The sequence below is a fragment of the Motacilla alba genome, chromosome 1A (genome assembly GCF_015832195.1).
Source record: "Motacilla alba alba isolate MOTALB_02 chromosome 1A, Motacilla_alba_V1.0_pri, whole genome shotgun sequence".
NCBI classification, from domain to species: domain Eukaryota; kingdom Metazoa; phylum Chordata; class Aves; order Passeriformes; family Motacillidae; genus Motacilla; species Motacilla alba.
The window spans coordinates 48,254,571-48,268,604 of NC_052031.1; the positions used below are offsets into that span (position 1 = coordinate 48,254,571).

A 14,034-nucleotide genomic window follows, 5' to 3' on the forward strand; every position below is an offset into this window, starting at 1 on the left:
GGGCCGCCGCCGCCCCGGGCGCTCAAGCGGAGGCTGCTGCCGCTGCCGGCGGGCGCCGCCGACCCCGCGCCATCTTGGGCCGGCCCGCGGCCCCGCCCCCGCGGCCCGGGCGCGCGCGCCCCCCGCGGTTTGTTGTCAATGAGACCAGGTCGTCCCCGGCCAATCGGCGGCCGCGGCGGCGCGTGGTGTGATGGCGCGTCAGCGATCAGCAGCTGCGATTAGCATAGCCCGCCCCGCCCCCGCCGCTGAATATTCATGAGGGGGCGGGGCAGCGCCGCGCGTGGGAGCGGCACCGACGCCGCCGCCTTCGCCGCCCACGGGAAACGCGGCCCGGGCAGGGCTCGCGTCCCGGGATGCCGCCGGGATGGGCGGCGGAAAGCCAGCTGCAAGGCGGCGGTAGATAGAGCACGGGGTTTGTCCTTCCTTCCGCAGCGCCCACGGACCCTCACGTCCTGAGGGGGCCAACCTCGACGCTCTCTGGCGTACACCCGCTCCCACCAGGAACGGGAGCGAGAGCCAGGATTCTTCTACTTACAAAAAAAAAATAAAGTCTATTTTATTCAAGAAAAACCAAACGTGCCCATTGTCACCCCCTCCCCTCATTGGAGGGACTTGGCTCTGCTGTTAAAAAATCGGAGACATTTCCCTTTCCTCAAAGGCTGCGATGCTGCCAGCCCGACACAGAGAACTGGCATCCTCGGGGAAAGCCCTCTGCAACAGCCTGCTCTGCTGCGAGGCCATCGGCACAGGAGAGGAATCACAGCCTGGTTGTGTCGGGTCCTGGGCCATGCCCTCGCCTCTGTCCCCATGGCAGCCAACACCCATGGAGGGTTGCAGCCCCTCAAGCTGCTCCCTCCCTACTTCGGCCCTGCTATTGCCACATGCTCTTGTCTGGCTGTCCTCTGACAAGGGGCTTCGGGGACTCATTTAGAGAGGATGAGCCCCAAAGAGAAGGGATGGGGCACGGGCTGCAGGACAGGCTCTCAGCTGCTCAGGGCCGGCTCCCCAGCATCTTCAGCATCACTTGCACTACAGCCACGCACTGGCTGCAAAGAGGCCAAGTACCAAAATTCCGCCTGTCCAAAAATTCACCGGGCATTTGCCTCCCTGCAGGAATAACCTGCGGTGGCCCTGAGATGCCATCAGCCAGGAACAGCTGCCATCGGCATTTTCAACTACATCTGGGCAATGAAACACACGTTGCTCGGTGGAACAGCCGCTGGGAAAAGGGAAGGTCTGATCTGGCAGAGGTAGCAGCTGCGCAGAGACCAGGTAGAACCCAGTGGGGGGTGCCAATGAGATCACCCGTTTAGCTCAACGAAAAGCAAAACTGAGAGAAGCAGCATTGCTCATGAGGCTGTTTGGTGTGACGCACTCCCCAGCCCACCCGTGTTGGAGGAGGCACCTTCAGTGTGCGGTATGCTGCAGTGAGGAGGGATCCCTGGGCTCCACCAGAGGCATGTCCCCCACACCCTACTTCCCCACAGGCAGCAACACCCTGACCAGGGGATGGCCCCAGTGCTGTCCTGTCTGTGCTTTACCTCTGTGGAAGGGGTATCCCACTTGAGCCCCTTCGGGCCAACCCACCAGCACCACCACGCAACCTCCACTGAACAAAAACGAGAGGCAACAAAACAAAACCCACAGCACAAATGGAAAGGGAACGGCCAGGCACCGGCCCAAAGCTGCCGAAAAGGGAGAAAGCCACTCTGTGTCCCAGTGGTGTCACCCCCACTCCAAGGCACAAGTCCCAGCGTGCTACAGCTCCGACTGTGAGCGGGAGATGCGTGGGCCCTTGCGGATCTCCTTCCGCTTCTCTTCCTTTTTCCTCCTCTTCTCCTCATCCCGCAGGGCCTTCTGAAAGGTGTCAGCACTGGGGAAAAACTGTGGGTTGACAGCAAGGAGTCAGCATTGGGGAACACCCACAGCCTCCGAGAGGCACAACCCCTCCAAACCCACCAAAGCCAAGGCACAAGCCTTGCAGTCCAGGGAGCGTTGAGCACAGATGCAGCACGTGACAAACAGAGTCTCAATACGAGGCAAGTGGCCACAGAAAGGAAGAGAGGACACCAGGTGCCCAAAGTAGAGCACAGATGGGGAATTCAGTGCTTGTGTTTCAGCCATGCCATTTCAGTGACAGGGGCTTTGGGCCATTTTCCACAAGCCACCCATTCCACTCCCCAGCCAGCTACCTGGAGCTGTGACACGGATGGGTGAGCCCATGAGAAAAGCTGGCAGTGTTGCCATCTTACCTCTGACTGGTCCGTTTTAAAGGGATTGCGGTAATCGGGTGATTTCTCACTGATTCCTAGCTCCTGAGCCATCTGCAGAGCAAAGGGGAGACCTCACTGGGGAGTGGTGCCTCCCACTCGCATCCCCCAGCTGTGTGACAGGGTCACCCACTCTCCCACCAGTCCCATCTATGCTCTGTGCTCTTCCCCCATCCCTCAGCTCAAGGACAGCCCCCAGACACAGGGTGCCCCTGCTTTCCTTTTACCCCAAAACCCTCACCTCCCCCAGCCCAGCAGCACAGAGGGGTCACGCCAGCGGGGAGGAGGAGCCATACCAGCCTCAGGACCTGGGAGTGGGGTCCCTGCTCGAACACACCCGTCAGGTTGCAGAAGCCGATGCCCCAGCGGATGAGGCTGTTCCAGTTGGAGTTGCGGTCGAAGTAGTGGTGCACAATCTTGGGGAAGCGCAGGACGACGTCCCCGAAGAAGGCGGTGTTCTCCACCACATGGGAGTATGCTGCGGCGACAGCCACCAGCCCCGTCAGCACAGGCTGAGGGCAAACCAACAGGCTCCCCAGTATGAACTGGTCAGAGGCAGCAATAGCGTCCCCAACAGACAGGGACCAGCCCAGGTCTGGTCTGGATGCACACGGGTTTGTACCTACCCCAGCACTGATCCCAGGAAGAATGTCTGTGGTGCACCAGAGCACAAGAAAAAGGAGGGGGGTAAAAACCAGAGAGGACCTACCGTCCTTTATCTTCTCATCCTGAGGGAAGGGCCCATCAGGAGGCACATCGGCAGCGATGAGCACAGCACGGGAGTCCTCCAGCACCTGCCAGAGTCCTTCGTTACTGCTTGGTCCTGCCTGCCCTGCACCCTGGAGGTGCTGCCACAGCTGCCTCACTTTGAAACCCCATGGCATCCTCCCTTCAGGTCCTAAGGCCACACACTCCACAGAAGCCCCCAACCCTTCCCATTTCTGCCCACCCGTGTGGGCTCAGAGTGCAGCCTGCACTGTGGCTTACTTTGAAGAGTCCCTTGAGCATGATGTCAATGATTTTGTACTGCTGGTTGACGTCATTGAGCTCAATCAAGTTCTTCAGAGCATTCATCTGGTCCTTGCGCTTCACCTCAAACAGCTTCTTATCTGCACCACTGTCAAGGGCACTGTCAACACTCTCCCACCACATTGCTGCTCTCCCCCCTCCACCGGCCCCTGGCACCATCCCAGACCCCCCATGAGGTGTTTGAGGGGCAGCACCTGAGCCAGGATGGAACACAGATTTCCAGGGAACCCCTTGCCCAAACACCCCAGCAGGGCCCTTAACAATGCTAAAGAGCTTGTGGGGAGCTCTCTACTTGCCAGTCCGTGCTCTGACTGATGGGCAGGGAGGAGGAATATGGAGGAGGAACATGAACTGCCACCTTCCCCATGGGTCTCCACATACTCATCTTTTGATACTTTGCCTGTTCGCCAGGGGATGCTGCTGTGTGCTAAGAAGGGCTTGCATTAGCCCATCTCTCCTCATGTGCCTGTGGCACAGAGGAGACCAAGGGCCACAAGCCCAGGAGTCCTCTTCCACCATCCCAGCTGGTGACCCCAAAGCACTGAGATGTGCAGGCGTGCTCTCCCTTCTGGCTGGCCATGCCACTTCCAGGAGCAGACTGGGAAATGTGCTCAGCGCCCAGCACAATGGAAGAGAAAGAACACCAGGCATCAGTGCCATTTCTGCTCCTGCACCAAGCCGGGCACTTGGTTGGCAAACCCAGGAGCTTGGCTAAAGCCCATCTACAGAAGGACAAAGCAGCAACTTCCCAGTGCTTCTGGATCCTCTCTTTTCCACTCCCTTGTGCCCCTGTCCATGGTCTCTGACCCCTTCCCTGTGCATGTCCTCCCTCCAGCCTCCGTAGCCATTAGTGGTCACGAGGGGCAGGCTGCAGAGGATACAGATTTCCAAGCCAGAGTCTACTCTCTGTTTCTCCAGGTCTGTGAAGCTGCCCTGGGACAGCAGCAAGGCCAGCAGAAAGGGACAGACGATGAAAAAATCCATGTTGGCCACTGCAGCCTGGAAGAAAAAAGACCAACAAAACCAATGGTCAGTGAGGAGACTTACCAAAAGGAGAAGTCACACAAGCCACATGGGACCGATGGCACACTGCCCTTGGCACCAGGGTCCTTGCCCATCTCTCCCTTGTCTCCATGAGGGGTCTGAGGGACACAGTGGCCAGAGCAAAGCCACACGGTGATGCTGATGTGCAGCCAGCCTGCTCTCCCCTGGAAGTGAAGCCCTGGTCTCCCTCTTCTCTCTACCTGCCTGCACAGGCAGCCCCAGGCATCTGACCCAGCAATGACCCAACAGAAAATTTAAGTCCTGCCTCTTCTTCTAAAAATAACAGCTAGGTTTTTGCTGGGTTTGTGAGGCAGAGCAGCCCAACAGCCACGACAGCAGGTCTGGAAGGAAGAGAGGGATCACTGAGGGGTTGAAGTCCATCTCTCCTTCAAGTTCCAGTGCAACCAGTTCAGCGACCTCCCCTCACCACTTGGGGTATTGGTACCCAGACCCTCTCCCTCACTACAAGCTGGGAGCAACCACAGCAAAAAACAACAGTTGGGTGACCTGGTGGTAACTTCCCCCTCCCTCCCAACAAGTCCCTTCCCAGACAGTGTCTGAGACTTTGCAGGGATGCTCTTGGGCAGAGGTGCTCCTGACCACAAATGTCCCTCAGACGAAGTCAACAGCTGGAGGAAAAGGTCCTTGAGAATGAGGATCCTCTTGGACAGTCTGTACATGGAAAAGGAGAGCAATAGCTCAGTCCCCAGGCAGCAGAACTCAGGGTGGTCTGTCCTCAGGCACAAGGAGCTGAGCACAGGCCACTGGCAATTACAGAAGCAAGAGCTCCGTCAGAGGCACCATCTGAGCCACCTTCTGCTCCCGAAGGAAAGGCAGATGTGTAAGGCCACCAGAGCTGACCTCACCCTATGACCCACTGCCCTCTGGAGTCCAAGTTTGCCTGCCCAGCCAAACTTCTCTCCGTAATGCCCTAACACTGAAACAAAACAAAATCCTTTCTTGTTCTGTTCTTGTTGCTTTTCTTTTTTGAAATGAATACAATTTCTTCAACTCCAAGCCCATGAAAAAGGCAAAGCAGGCAGCACCAGCAGTTCTCCCAGCCCTGCAAGGATCAGCAGCAGCTCCCACCATGTACCTCCTGCCAAGCCAAGCATCTTCACGCCCCTGGCAAAGGCAGGGGAACAGTGTCAGACAAACATGAGAAACCCTCTGAAGTATTTTGCCGTTGTGCTTTGTAAAAGGCTACACCCCTGGAAAGGAACAGACCAGAGTAAATACAACCAGCATTATTGAAGAAGACGTGGCTGCCCCTCGTGTGGGCTCAGCAACACGCCCCATGTTTCTGACATGCTGCGGAGCCAGGACAGCAGCACAAATCTCCATGCCAGGTTTGGGGTCTGTCCCCACTTCCCGCTGTGGTGTGAGGCTTAAGCCATATTCCAGCCATCCTGAATGCCACAAAGCACACCAACAAGCCAAGGCTGTAAAGAAAATTCTCCAGCCCAGGCAAACAGATGTTCTGTTGGACCTACGAGCCTGGTCACCTTCCAAGAGACTGCTTCATCCTGCCAAAAACCATGAGCCAAGGACCCAGGGCCTGGCTCAGTGAGGTGGCACAGGTCTCTCCTCTGCAGAGCCCCACAGCTGCTCAATCCCTCCCAAGCTCTCAGGGAGGAGGAAATGAAGCAGTGCAAAAGCACGAAGAGTGACTGCCCTAGGACCAGGCTCCTGCTTGCCCCTCGGATCAGACATACCAACATAAGGATTAGGCTGGCTATTTGCCATGCTCATGGAGAACTGGAAAGCAAAACTGGAGTTAGCCAGTGGCCTCCAGACTAGGCTGGAAGGCAAAGAGCAGAAATGCTGCCCACAACAGCTCTGCCATGCTGCCTGTGGCAGTCCCAACATGCCTGCTTAGGACAGGGGCTGCAGTGTCCCCCCTTTCCAACACTGGAGTTGGGTGGCCAGAGGATATTCCACAGGTGCTACAAGGGGGAAGATGAGCTGCAAAAACCCTGTTCCAGGCAGCAGCAGCAGAGCAAAGCCCGGCTCTCAGCCAAAGCAGCTGCCGACCAACCAGCTGCTGCAGCACAAGGGCCACCAGCCTGCCTGGCTGCCTCCAACTCTCAAGACAGTGATGAGCTTGGGATGGTCAATGTTTGCAATGCAAATGTATTCAGATCCTCCTACACCAGCCCTAAAGATTGTCCCATGGGTCAAGGTCAGAAGGAGAGGACTGGAGAACCATGCCATACTGGAAGCCCATCACTTTTTCATCTGATCTGCTGGCACTCATTCTCACATCGGCGCTATTTTTCTGCCATTGTCCATCAGGGCTGAAACACGCCCGGGAAAATGAAGCAGGGCCCAATTGTTTCTCTCACCCACAGGGAACTTGGGGCTGCTGATGCCATGTGGGACCACCTCAGCTTTATTTCCTTTCACTGCCCTGGCAATTTCACCCCATTTTAACAGCAGAGGACATTCCTTCCTCTCCAGGCCACAGTACGTAACGGCAGAGATGCCAAAGCTCCTTGCAGACGTTCCTCTGTGCTTTCTCCACAAACTCTCTCTCATGTCTTCACACCCGCTGAGGGATGAGATGAGACAAACACTGCAGAGCTGCTCCTCTCTTCCCTCCCTGCTCCTCCCTGAATTGATTTCTGCCAGAGACAGCTCTGCCTGACGCTCCCAGAGCAGTCCAGGGAGCCAGGACCTGGCCTGATGCTACAGATGGAAAGGAGTTTCCACCAACATTGCCTTGCAGCCCTGGCCAGCTGGCTGTTTCAGCAGCAAGCCCACCAGTCTGTCTCACTGTCTACCAACCTCTTAATTTAGATGTGTTTTTCCAAAGACATGACAACAGATGCCATGTAATAGATGGTTAGTACTTCCCATTAAAATGTTTTCAATTACTTTATAAATTTTCCTGCAGGAGCCCCATCTGAACCAAGCATCCTGAGATTTATGTACTTAATGAGCTTGCGAGGCAGAGCCACGCTGCAATGCTTTGGTTCCCTGGAGAAACTTTTGCATGAACCCCCCACTTCCCCTCTGCAGGCACTGAAACGTAGGGGGGAAAGCATCATCCCTCACCAGGAGCATGCTGTGGCAAAACAAGCAATGAAAACTCCCTGCCCCATGAACCCATTCCTGAGACGCTCCTCCAACAACCAGATGAGGATTAATCTTTTGTTACAGGTGAACCAAAAGCTTCAGAAACGAAACACTTCTGCTCAGACTCCTCTAGGAGGACATATCTATATGGGGCTTACAGGACCAGCTGCTTCAGTTGAAACAGTCCTGGCCATTTACAGCTGCTCGTCTCCAAAGTCTCCCAACCACCAAGCCCAGAAGCTCGCGTACCATACGGATGGGCAGCCCCGATTTCCTGCTGCGATTTCCAGCAGGAATGGGTCCATTCCAGCCCACCCTCGTGCCCCCCGTCGTGCCAGAGGGGTTCAAGTAGCACCCCGAGGGGCTCGGGCGGCCGCTGGCACAGGAGATGATGATTCTCCCGCAAGCTCCCCTGAAAGTAAAGGCAATCACACGGGGACGGTGGGAAGGGGACTAGCGCTGCGGGAATCCCACCCGGAGCCGTGTCAAGTGGACGCAGCAGGCGGCACCCGGGAGGATGCGAACCCTCGGGGCAGACGGCAGCTGCCCGGAGCCGCGGCGATCTGCTCCTCCCGCGGCTGCAGCGCGGGGCGAGGAGAAGCGGGGCGAGCAGGCGGCGACGGCAGGCAGAGCCCGCCGGGCACAGCCCTTTAACCCAGGGTCCAGAGAGGTGCCCCGGGGCCGCACTGCCCGCCCCGCTGATCGGCCGTCCCGGCTGCCCGGCAGGGAGAGCCCCTCCCGGGTCTCGCTCGGGGAGAACCGGCCACCTCCGCCCCGTCCCCCGGAGCGGCCCCAGGACTGCTCCCGCCATTCCCTCCTGCCCCACCACGGCCGGGCAGTTCTCCCCCGGTCCCGCCGGGACTCCCGGGCCGGGGATGGCTCCCGGGCGGCGCGGCCGGTCCCCCACCTGCGGACCGGGTGCCGGGTGCCGAGGCCGGCGCTCACGCCCGCCGCGCTGCCATGCTGCCGCCGCCGCCGCCGCCACCGCCGCTTCGCCGCTCCGCCCCGCCGTGTCACTTCCTGAGCCCCCGCCCCGCCCCGGCACCGCACCGGCCACGCACCGGCGGGCGCTCGGAGGGTCTGGAGGCGACAGGACAGCGAGGGCTGGGGCTGTAATCGAAGGGGTCACTCGTGACCTGGAAGAAGTCTCCTCATCCCTATGGGACACGTAGCGTATCTGCTTCCCCCGGGATCCTGGCTGAGCCCCCACCGCCCCTTCCAGCCCAGAGCAAAGGGACCATCCCGCAGCCCTATCAGCCCAGGCGAGTGAGCAGAGCACCTTTTCCACAGCACCCCTGTACGACATCATTTCCCCAGGCAAGACTGTATTTTGATAGATGAAGGGCATCAACCAAGCCTTATCCCGCACAGAAGGGGAAACTGAGCCGTTTCAGTAACAGAACTTTTTAATTTCAACAAACCTTTTTCTAAAAATGAGCAACAAGTAACTTCCTTTGTCCATGTTCTCCCTACTACTCACTGGGAAGGAATGGCAGGATGGGGTCTCCTCCTAGATTCTTGCTTTGTTCTTCTGCTCTGTGCTCTGTATCTTCTCATTTCAATCTCCAATGTGTGAGAGGGACACTGCCACGCTTCCCAGACATCTGTCATTGACAGCATGAGTGGAAACCACAGGAAAGGCATTCCCACATTTGACATATTACTGGCAGGAGGTTTTCATTACTAAACCAACCCTCCCCAAGCCATGGAACCTCACTCCCAACATACGCGAGAAACATCAGTGTAGGTAAACCTGAAGAAAAGTCAAAGCTCCATTTTGACCAGAGGATTTTGTCTTCCATGTCCATGACAATCTTAGTCACATAGCCCCACTGCTGCACTTCAAGTGCATCTAAGATCCTTCCTAACCACCAAGATTTGAAGGTTTATTAATACATTAAAAAAGTCAGAAATGAAAAGTAACTTCAGCAATGCAAGAAAACCTCCCATCCAAATTCCTTCATCTCTGTACAAAGAAGCAAAATGGAGTGGAGAGGGACTTCATGGGGCTCGATGGCCTCCACCAGGACAACTTGCCCTCTGATTGTTCCACAACAGAGCAGTAGTATCACACTGGGGGTAAGCATGAGGACAAGCTACTCCTGACAGGACAACCACCCCACCCACCACGTACCCTACACATGGCTGATGACAGTGCCCCACAGTGAAGGAAGTGCCCACACCCACAGGAAATCACTGCCATGGTCACTTCCATCACTGCTACACATCTGAGGCAATGCAGCATGATGAAAACAGGAAGGCAAAAAAAGTTTGAGAAAAAAACAGATACTGCATCAGTTTCCCTCTTTCTCCACAAGGCACCTGGGAGTGGCCTCTGCCTCTATCTCCAGAGAAGAGGATTTAATTCACAGTGGCAGACTAGGCTCAAACAGAATAAAATCTGGTAATTCCACTCAGTGATTCCCAAATGCTCTCTGCATTTTGAAAGTGCTTGAGTCATATTTGGGTTTCCAGTACTTAATGGGCATACTGGCTCTAGACAGCATGCAAACAGAGATTAACTCATTGCTCACCCTCCAGGGAAATCAATACAGGGATTGTTACTGCTTTTAAGCCAGAGACTCCCAAGCCTGCCCCTCTTTCATCAGACCATCTCTGCTTTATAGATGAATGCAAGCCCAACACACAGAGCCTTCTTTAATCCCAATTGTCTCCTCATTTCCGAAATGTCTTCTCAGATTAGGACATGATGAAGACTTTCATCCCACAGTTAGCCAAGTGTAGAAACCACTCAGTACTGGCCACTGTACCACTCAGAGTTTTTCAATTTTGTTTGCCTTCAGCTGGAACAAGAGAAGGAGCAGCAAATTAAGTGTCCCTTCTATCTCTGTTACACCTGCCACACGCATTAGCTGTCAAAGGATACACAATGTCCTGATGCTTTACACACATGGTCCTCTGTCCCAGGAGCCGATCCAGCAAGGTCTGAATGATCTCTGACTGTTCTGGCTCCACCTGGTAATGACTATTCTGAATCTGAGGGGTCAGAAAAAAATTATTTCCAGAACAACATAAAACTGTTGGGCTTGTTCCTTCATACTCCCTCCCTCATCATCACACAGACCAGTGAGATCTTCAAAGGCTGAAGAAAACACCTAGGGGTTCCCTTCCCATTTTCCTAAGCAGTCACTGCTTTCTTACCTGAGAAAGGAAGAGGTGAAGAGCATGAGCCGTGGCCTCAGGCAGCTCTGCTATGTTGGCTTCTGCTGCCTCCTGAATAATCTGGCTAATTTCTTTTTGAGAAATAATATTGCTGCTCTGATATCTCACAAACTTGAACAAAGGAAAAAATAGAGACAATAAATAGTGGAAGACCCAAAGAGCACAACAGTGACTCATCACTTGCAAAGACCTCCTCTGTGCACCATTACTGCATCACCTTAACCACAGGCCTGATTTTTATACCACTTCTAATGGAACTAGTGCAAATATCTATGTTGCTGGTGCTCTGATTTATAGCCAGACTTATTTTGGTTTAAGCTGGGAAGGAACTAAGATAAATGAGGTAACTCTTTAAAACTGAAATAAGAACAGCAAATACTCACAGAGCCATCTTATATTTGGAGGGTGAAGGTTCACTTTAATAACCCCTTCCTCTCATTCACTGCCATGAGGGCTATATCTTCAGTATTTCTGATGGGTAGGATCACATTTCCCCTCTAGTCTACAGACCCCACATACAGCAGAATATTGTACTAACTCCCTGCCCTGAAAAGTCAGGTCTGTAAGGTTGAGACGGGAGACAAGCTGTGATGCCAAGCAGCCAGCTTGCTCCCTGACTGGTAACAGCAGTTGCATGCTCACTGCAAGTTTCCCCTCTCCTCCCCAGGGATCCTAGATGATATAAATAAATGTTACCAACACCAGAAGAACAGGAGGTGCTCACTAACAGCAGTCAGTTTCTGCAGGCTGTGGAAGTTCACTTGAAAGTATCATTATTAACAGAGGGCAGGAATACAATCCCAGGCAAAGCCACAGCAAGAGCAGAGACTGTGTTGCATCGCAGGTTAACTACCAATAACCAGCTCACGTGCATTGTGCCAACATACTGGGAAAGATGGGGAACAGCCCATCCTTCTGCTGCTCACCAAAGTCATCAGCCTGAGAACTTCTGGCTGCAGAAAGGACTTCTGGCCCCCACTGAGTAGTGTGAAGAGCAGGAATCGGTGCCACGGCTGCGAAGCAACATGCAGAGCTGGGGGAGAAGGAGAAGCCAATCAAAGACAGCTGTAAAACTGCCAAAGTGACAGGCTGAACCCAGCTAAGGACAGTCTTCAATACTGATCCCAAGTTTTCTCTCCTAGACCCCATGCTGTGAAACACTGAAGGGATATGTTTCACTGCTCTTACTTGCTTTTTAATCTGTCACTCTCTGGGCAAGAGTTCAGTCAAGAGGACAAAAGCTTAATAGCTTTTCAAAGCAGAAAATACATATTGTCCATCTTTGTGCTGGTACAGGAAGAGAAACCTTCTCCTGGGGTGTATGTCATAAAACAGTGAGAGAATATCTTTAGCCTGGGGTTTTAAAAATAATACCCTCTAGTTTCAATATGAGGACAACTCTCCTGACCTCAGTTTTTATTTAGCTGCAGAATACCCTTTAGGTAATGAAGAAAGCCCTATAACAGAAGCTGAACAAACTGAGGCTGGATCTACATCAGACAGTGGACAATAGGGACCAGCCAGGCTGATGGTGGCAATGCAGTCAGTAGACAAAATGCTCTTACTAAAGAACATACATGATAACATATATTAGGTAAGGCCATAAGTCTATGATGGCATGAAGTCTTTCACTGAATGCTGAAATTAAAATGTTATTACCTTGTATTTAGTACAGGTCAGGAGCATGGGATGGACAAATAAATCAGCTGATATAACTTGTTATGCTATAGCAACTCACCAGAGTGTTGAAAAGGTCTCTTTTCCACTGGCAGTCACATAACCTCCCTATTGCCACTACAAGAATGTTTTCTATAGGAAAACAACACTGAAAAATAATGTAAAATATTTTGGGGATATCTTTCATCTGGGGAAAATGAGAAAGTACCAGCACTGTGCATGAGCCTGCTCTGCACATTTTGAAACATCTCTGAACCAAAAGAGGGTTTTAGAAAGCCTCAAGTGAGTCAACTCTGAGAGGCAGAGTCCAGGACAGACTCTTTCCAGTGTTCTTGCATCTTTCAGCCAAATAGAGCTATGACCCTCATTCTGCTTGGAATAAGGAGACTCTTGTTATTGCTGTTATGAACTTCAGCACCACAGCAGCAAAAGTGACAGGTTCAGCTGTTGCTGCAGCAGCATTTCATTAGTTTAATCCCAAAGGAGCAGAGCCTCCGCAGAAGGGTCTATTCTTCCCCCCAACAATGTACAATGTATATTGTACAAATGTACAATGCAGTTACATTATGTTATACTGAAAACATGGTATACATTAGGTCTGACATGCACTTTGGAAACCAAGGTCGGAATTCACCCCTGGAAATCCAGAATTTCCATCTTCCATTCCCTAAGACTGCCTAATATCCTGTTCTCCCTTCCCTTCCTTCAGGGCTAAACTATGACCACCACTGTCCTTTTGCAAGACACATCACGTTCCGATCCTCCCTCCCGTATGTTTATGGTCTAAAGGTTTGATATAAGTGGCCTCAAGGTCAAAGACTATTCCTACACTCCTTCCGTTCCCAAACCTTTCCCTCTTACAGGGCTGGAGAACTACTTCTTGCCTTCTGTAAAGCATCTTGGTGTCCAGAGCCAAAGAGAAGGTTCATGCCTGCAGGAGAGCCAGGCACTCTGATCTCATGCCACAAAGCAAAATATTAACTTTAGGCACACAAATAATTTTTCTTACTTGGCATAAACTCATTACACATTTTCTCCAGAGCACTACTGGATAGAGAACAAAGAGCTCAAAATCACTGCAGGAGGGGAACTAGGAGAAGAAAGAACATGGAGACTTTACCAACATCCTGGTTCTTCACATGCAGGTATTCCACTAAGGTTTCTAGGCAGGCAACCACTGCCTGAGAGAGCAGCAAGTCTTTCTGGAATACCAAGAGAAAGGAAAAAAAAAACCAAAAAAAAACCCAGTCAACAGCTATTGCAAGAGGAAAATTCATAAAGTGCCAGGATGCAGCACAGGAAAATAACACCTTTCATCTCCTTCAAGGAATGCAATGTGCTGCAAATTATCTGTCACATCAAGGAGCCAGACAGATGTACGACTACTTATTTTGAGACTGAAAATAACAGCCTCCAAAGAATAAAGATAGGAGCCCAACACAGCTTAAGAGTTCTGTGTAAACTGATGTACTACCCCTGGAGCCCAGCATCACTTGAGCAAATTAAATGTATGCTGATGCACTCACTACCCCCAAAAGCACCTTGTCAGGGGCACGGGGGATGGACTGGGATTTGTTATACATTTCCCACATCTGTCCCTATGGATGTGGCATCCCTGCAGAGAAAGAGATGGGAAGACAGAAATTGTCATTAGTACACAGAATTTCAGCTACCCAGTTGAGCAGCAGGGAGCACCGCATAGCTTGATTTACCTTCTTTCTCACTGCTCTGTGCTGCAGCAAGAGCATTTTCC

At 52.9% G+C, this 14,034-nt stretch overlaps 2 protein-coding genes across 3 annotated transcripts in view; both read right to left on the minus strand.

Annotated features, from left to right (window-relative positions):
• Positions 1 to 10: 10 nt before the first annotated feature.
• CCDC134 (coiled-coil domain containing 134) lies at positions 11 to 9,024 on the minus strand. Of its 2 annotated transcripts, none has more exons than XM_038155746.1 (7): positions 8,902 to 9,024; positions 4,181 to 4,298; positions 3,258 to 3,379; positions 2,980 to 3,064; positions 2,567 to 2,748; positions 2,253 to 2,324; positions 11 to 1,884 (listed from the first exon to the last, which is right to left on the minus strand). In XM_038155746.1, the coding sequence occupies exons 2-7, from the start codon at positions 4,281 to 4,283 to the stop codon at positions 1,759 to 1,761; spliced, it is 690 nt and encodes a 229-aa protein (XP_038011674.1). In that variant the 5' UTR covers positions 4,284 to 4,298; positions 8,902 to 9,024; the 3' UTR covers positions 11 to 1,758. The 2 variants fall into 2 exon arrangements, with proteins under 2 accessions (XP_038011674.1, XP_038011675.1); XM_038155747.1 differs by lacking the exon at positions 8,902 to 9,024 and adding an exon at positions 8,329 to 8,406 and having other exon boundaries at positions 12 to 1,884.
• A 190-nt stretch (positions 9,025 to 9,214) lies between these two features.
• Positions 9,215 to 14,034, minus strand: part of MEI1 (meiotic double-stranded break formation protein 1) — a 38,203-nt gene continuing 33,383 nt past the window's right edge. Inside the window, exons 27-30 of the mRNA XM_038155740.1 lie at positions 13,402 to 13,483; positions 11,531 to 11,637; positions 10,584 to 10,715; positions 9,215 to 10,418 (exon numbers count right to left, since the gene is read on the minus strand). Of these exons, the coding sequence (XP_038011668.1) occupies positions 10,251 to 10,418; positions 10,584 to 10,715; positions 11,531 to 11,637; positions 13,402 to 13,483 (489 nt within the window). The 3' untranslated portion in view covers positions 9,215 to 10,250. The remainder of the gene's footprint in view (positions 10,419 to 10,583; positions 10,716 to 11,530; positions 11,638 to 13,401; positions 13,484 to 14,034) is intronic.

Bases quoted from the DNA above. Each gene is read 5' to 3' on its own strand.
- CCDC134 (XM_038155746.1), bottom strand. From the start codon at position 4,283: ATGGATTTTTTCATCGTCTGTCCCTTTCTGCTGGCCTTGCTGCTGTCC. The intron at 3,065-3,257 runs GTAAGCCACAGT...GGACTCTGGCAG, and splicing joins TGCTCAAGGGACTCTTCAAA to GTGCTGGAGGACTCCCGTGC. The intron at 2,749-2,979 runs GTAGGTCCTCTC...CTGTCGCCGCAG, and splicing joins GGATGAGAAGATAAAGGACG to CATACTCCCATGTGGTGGAG.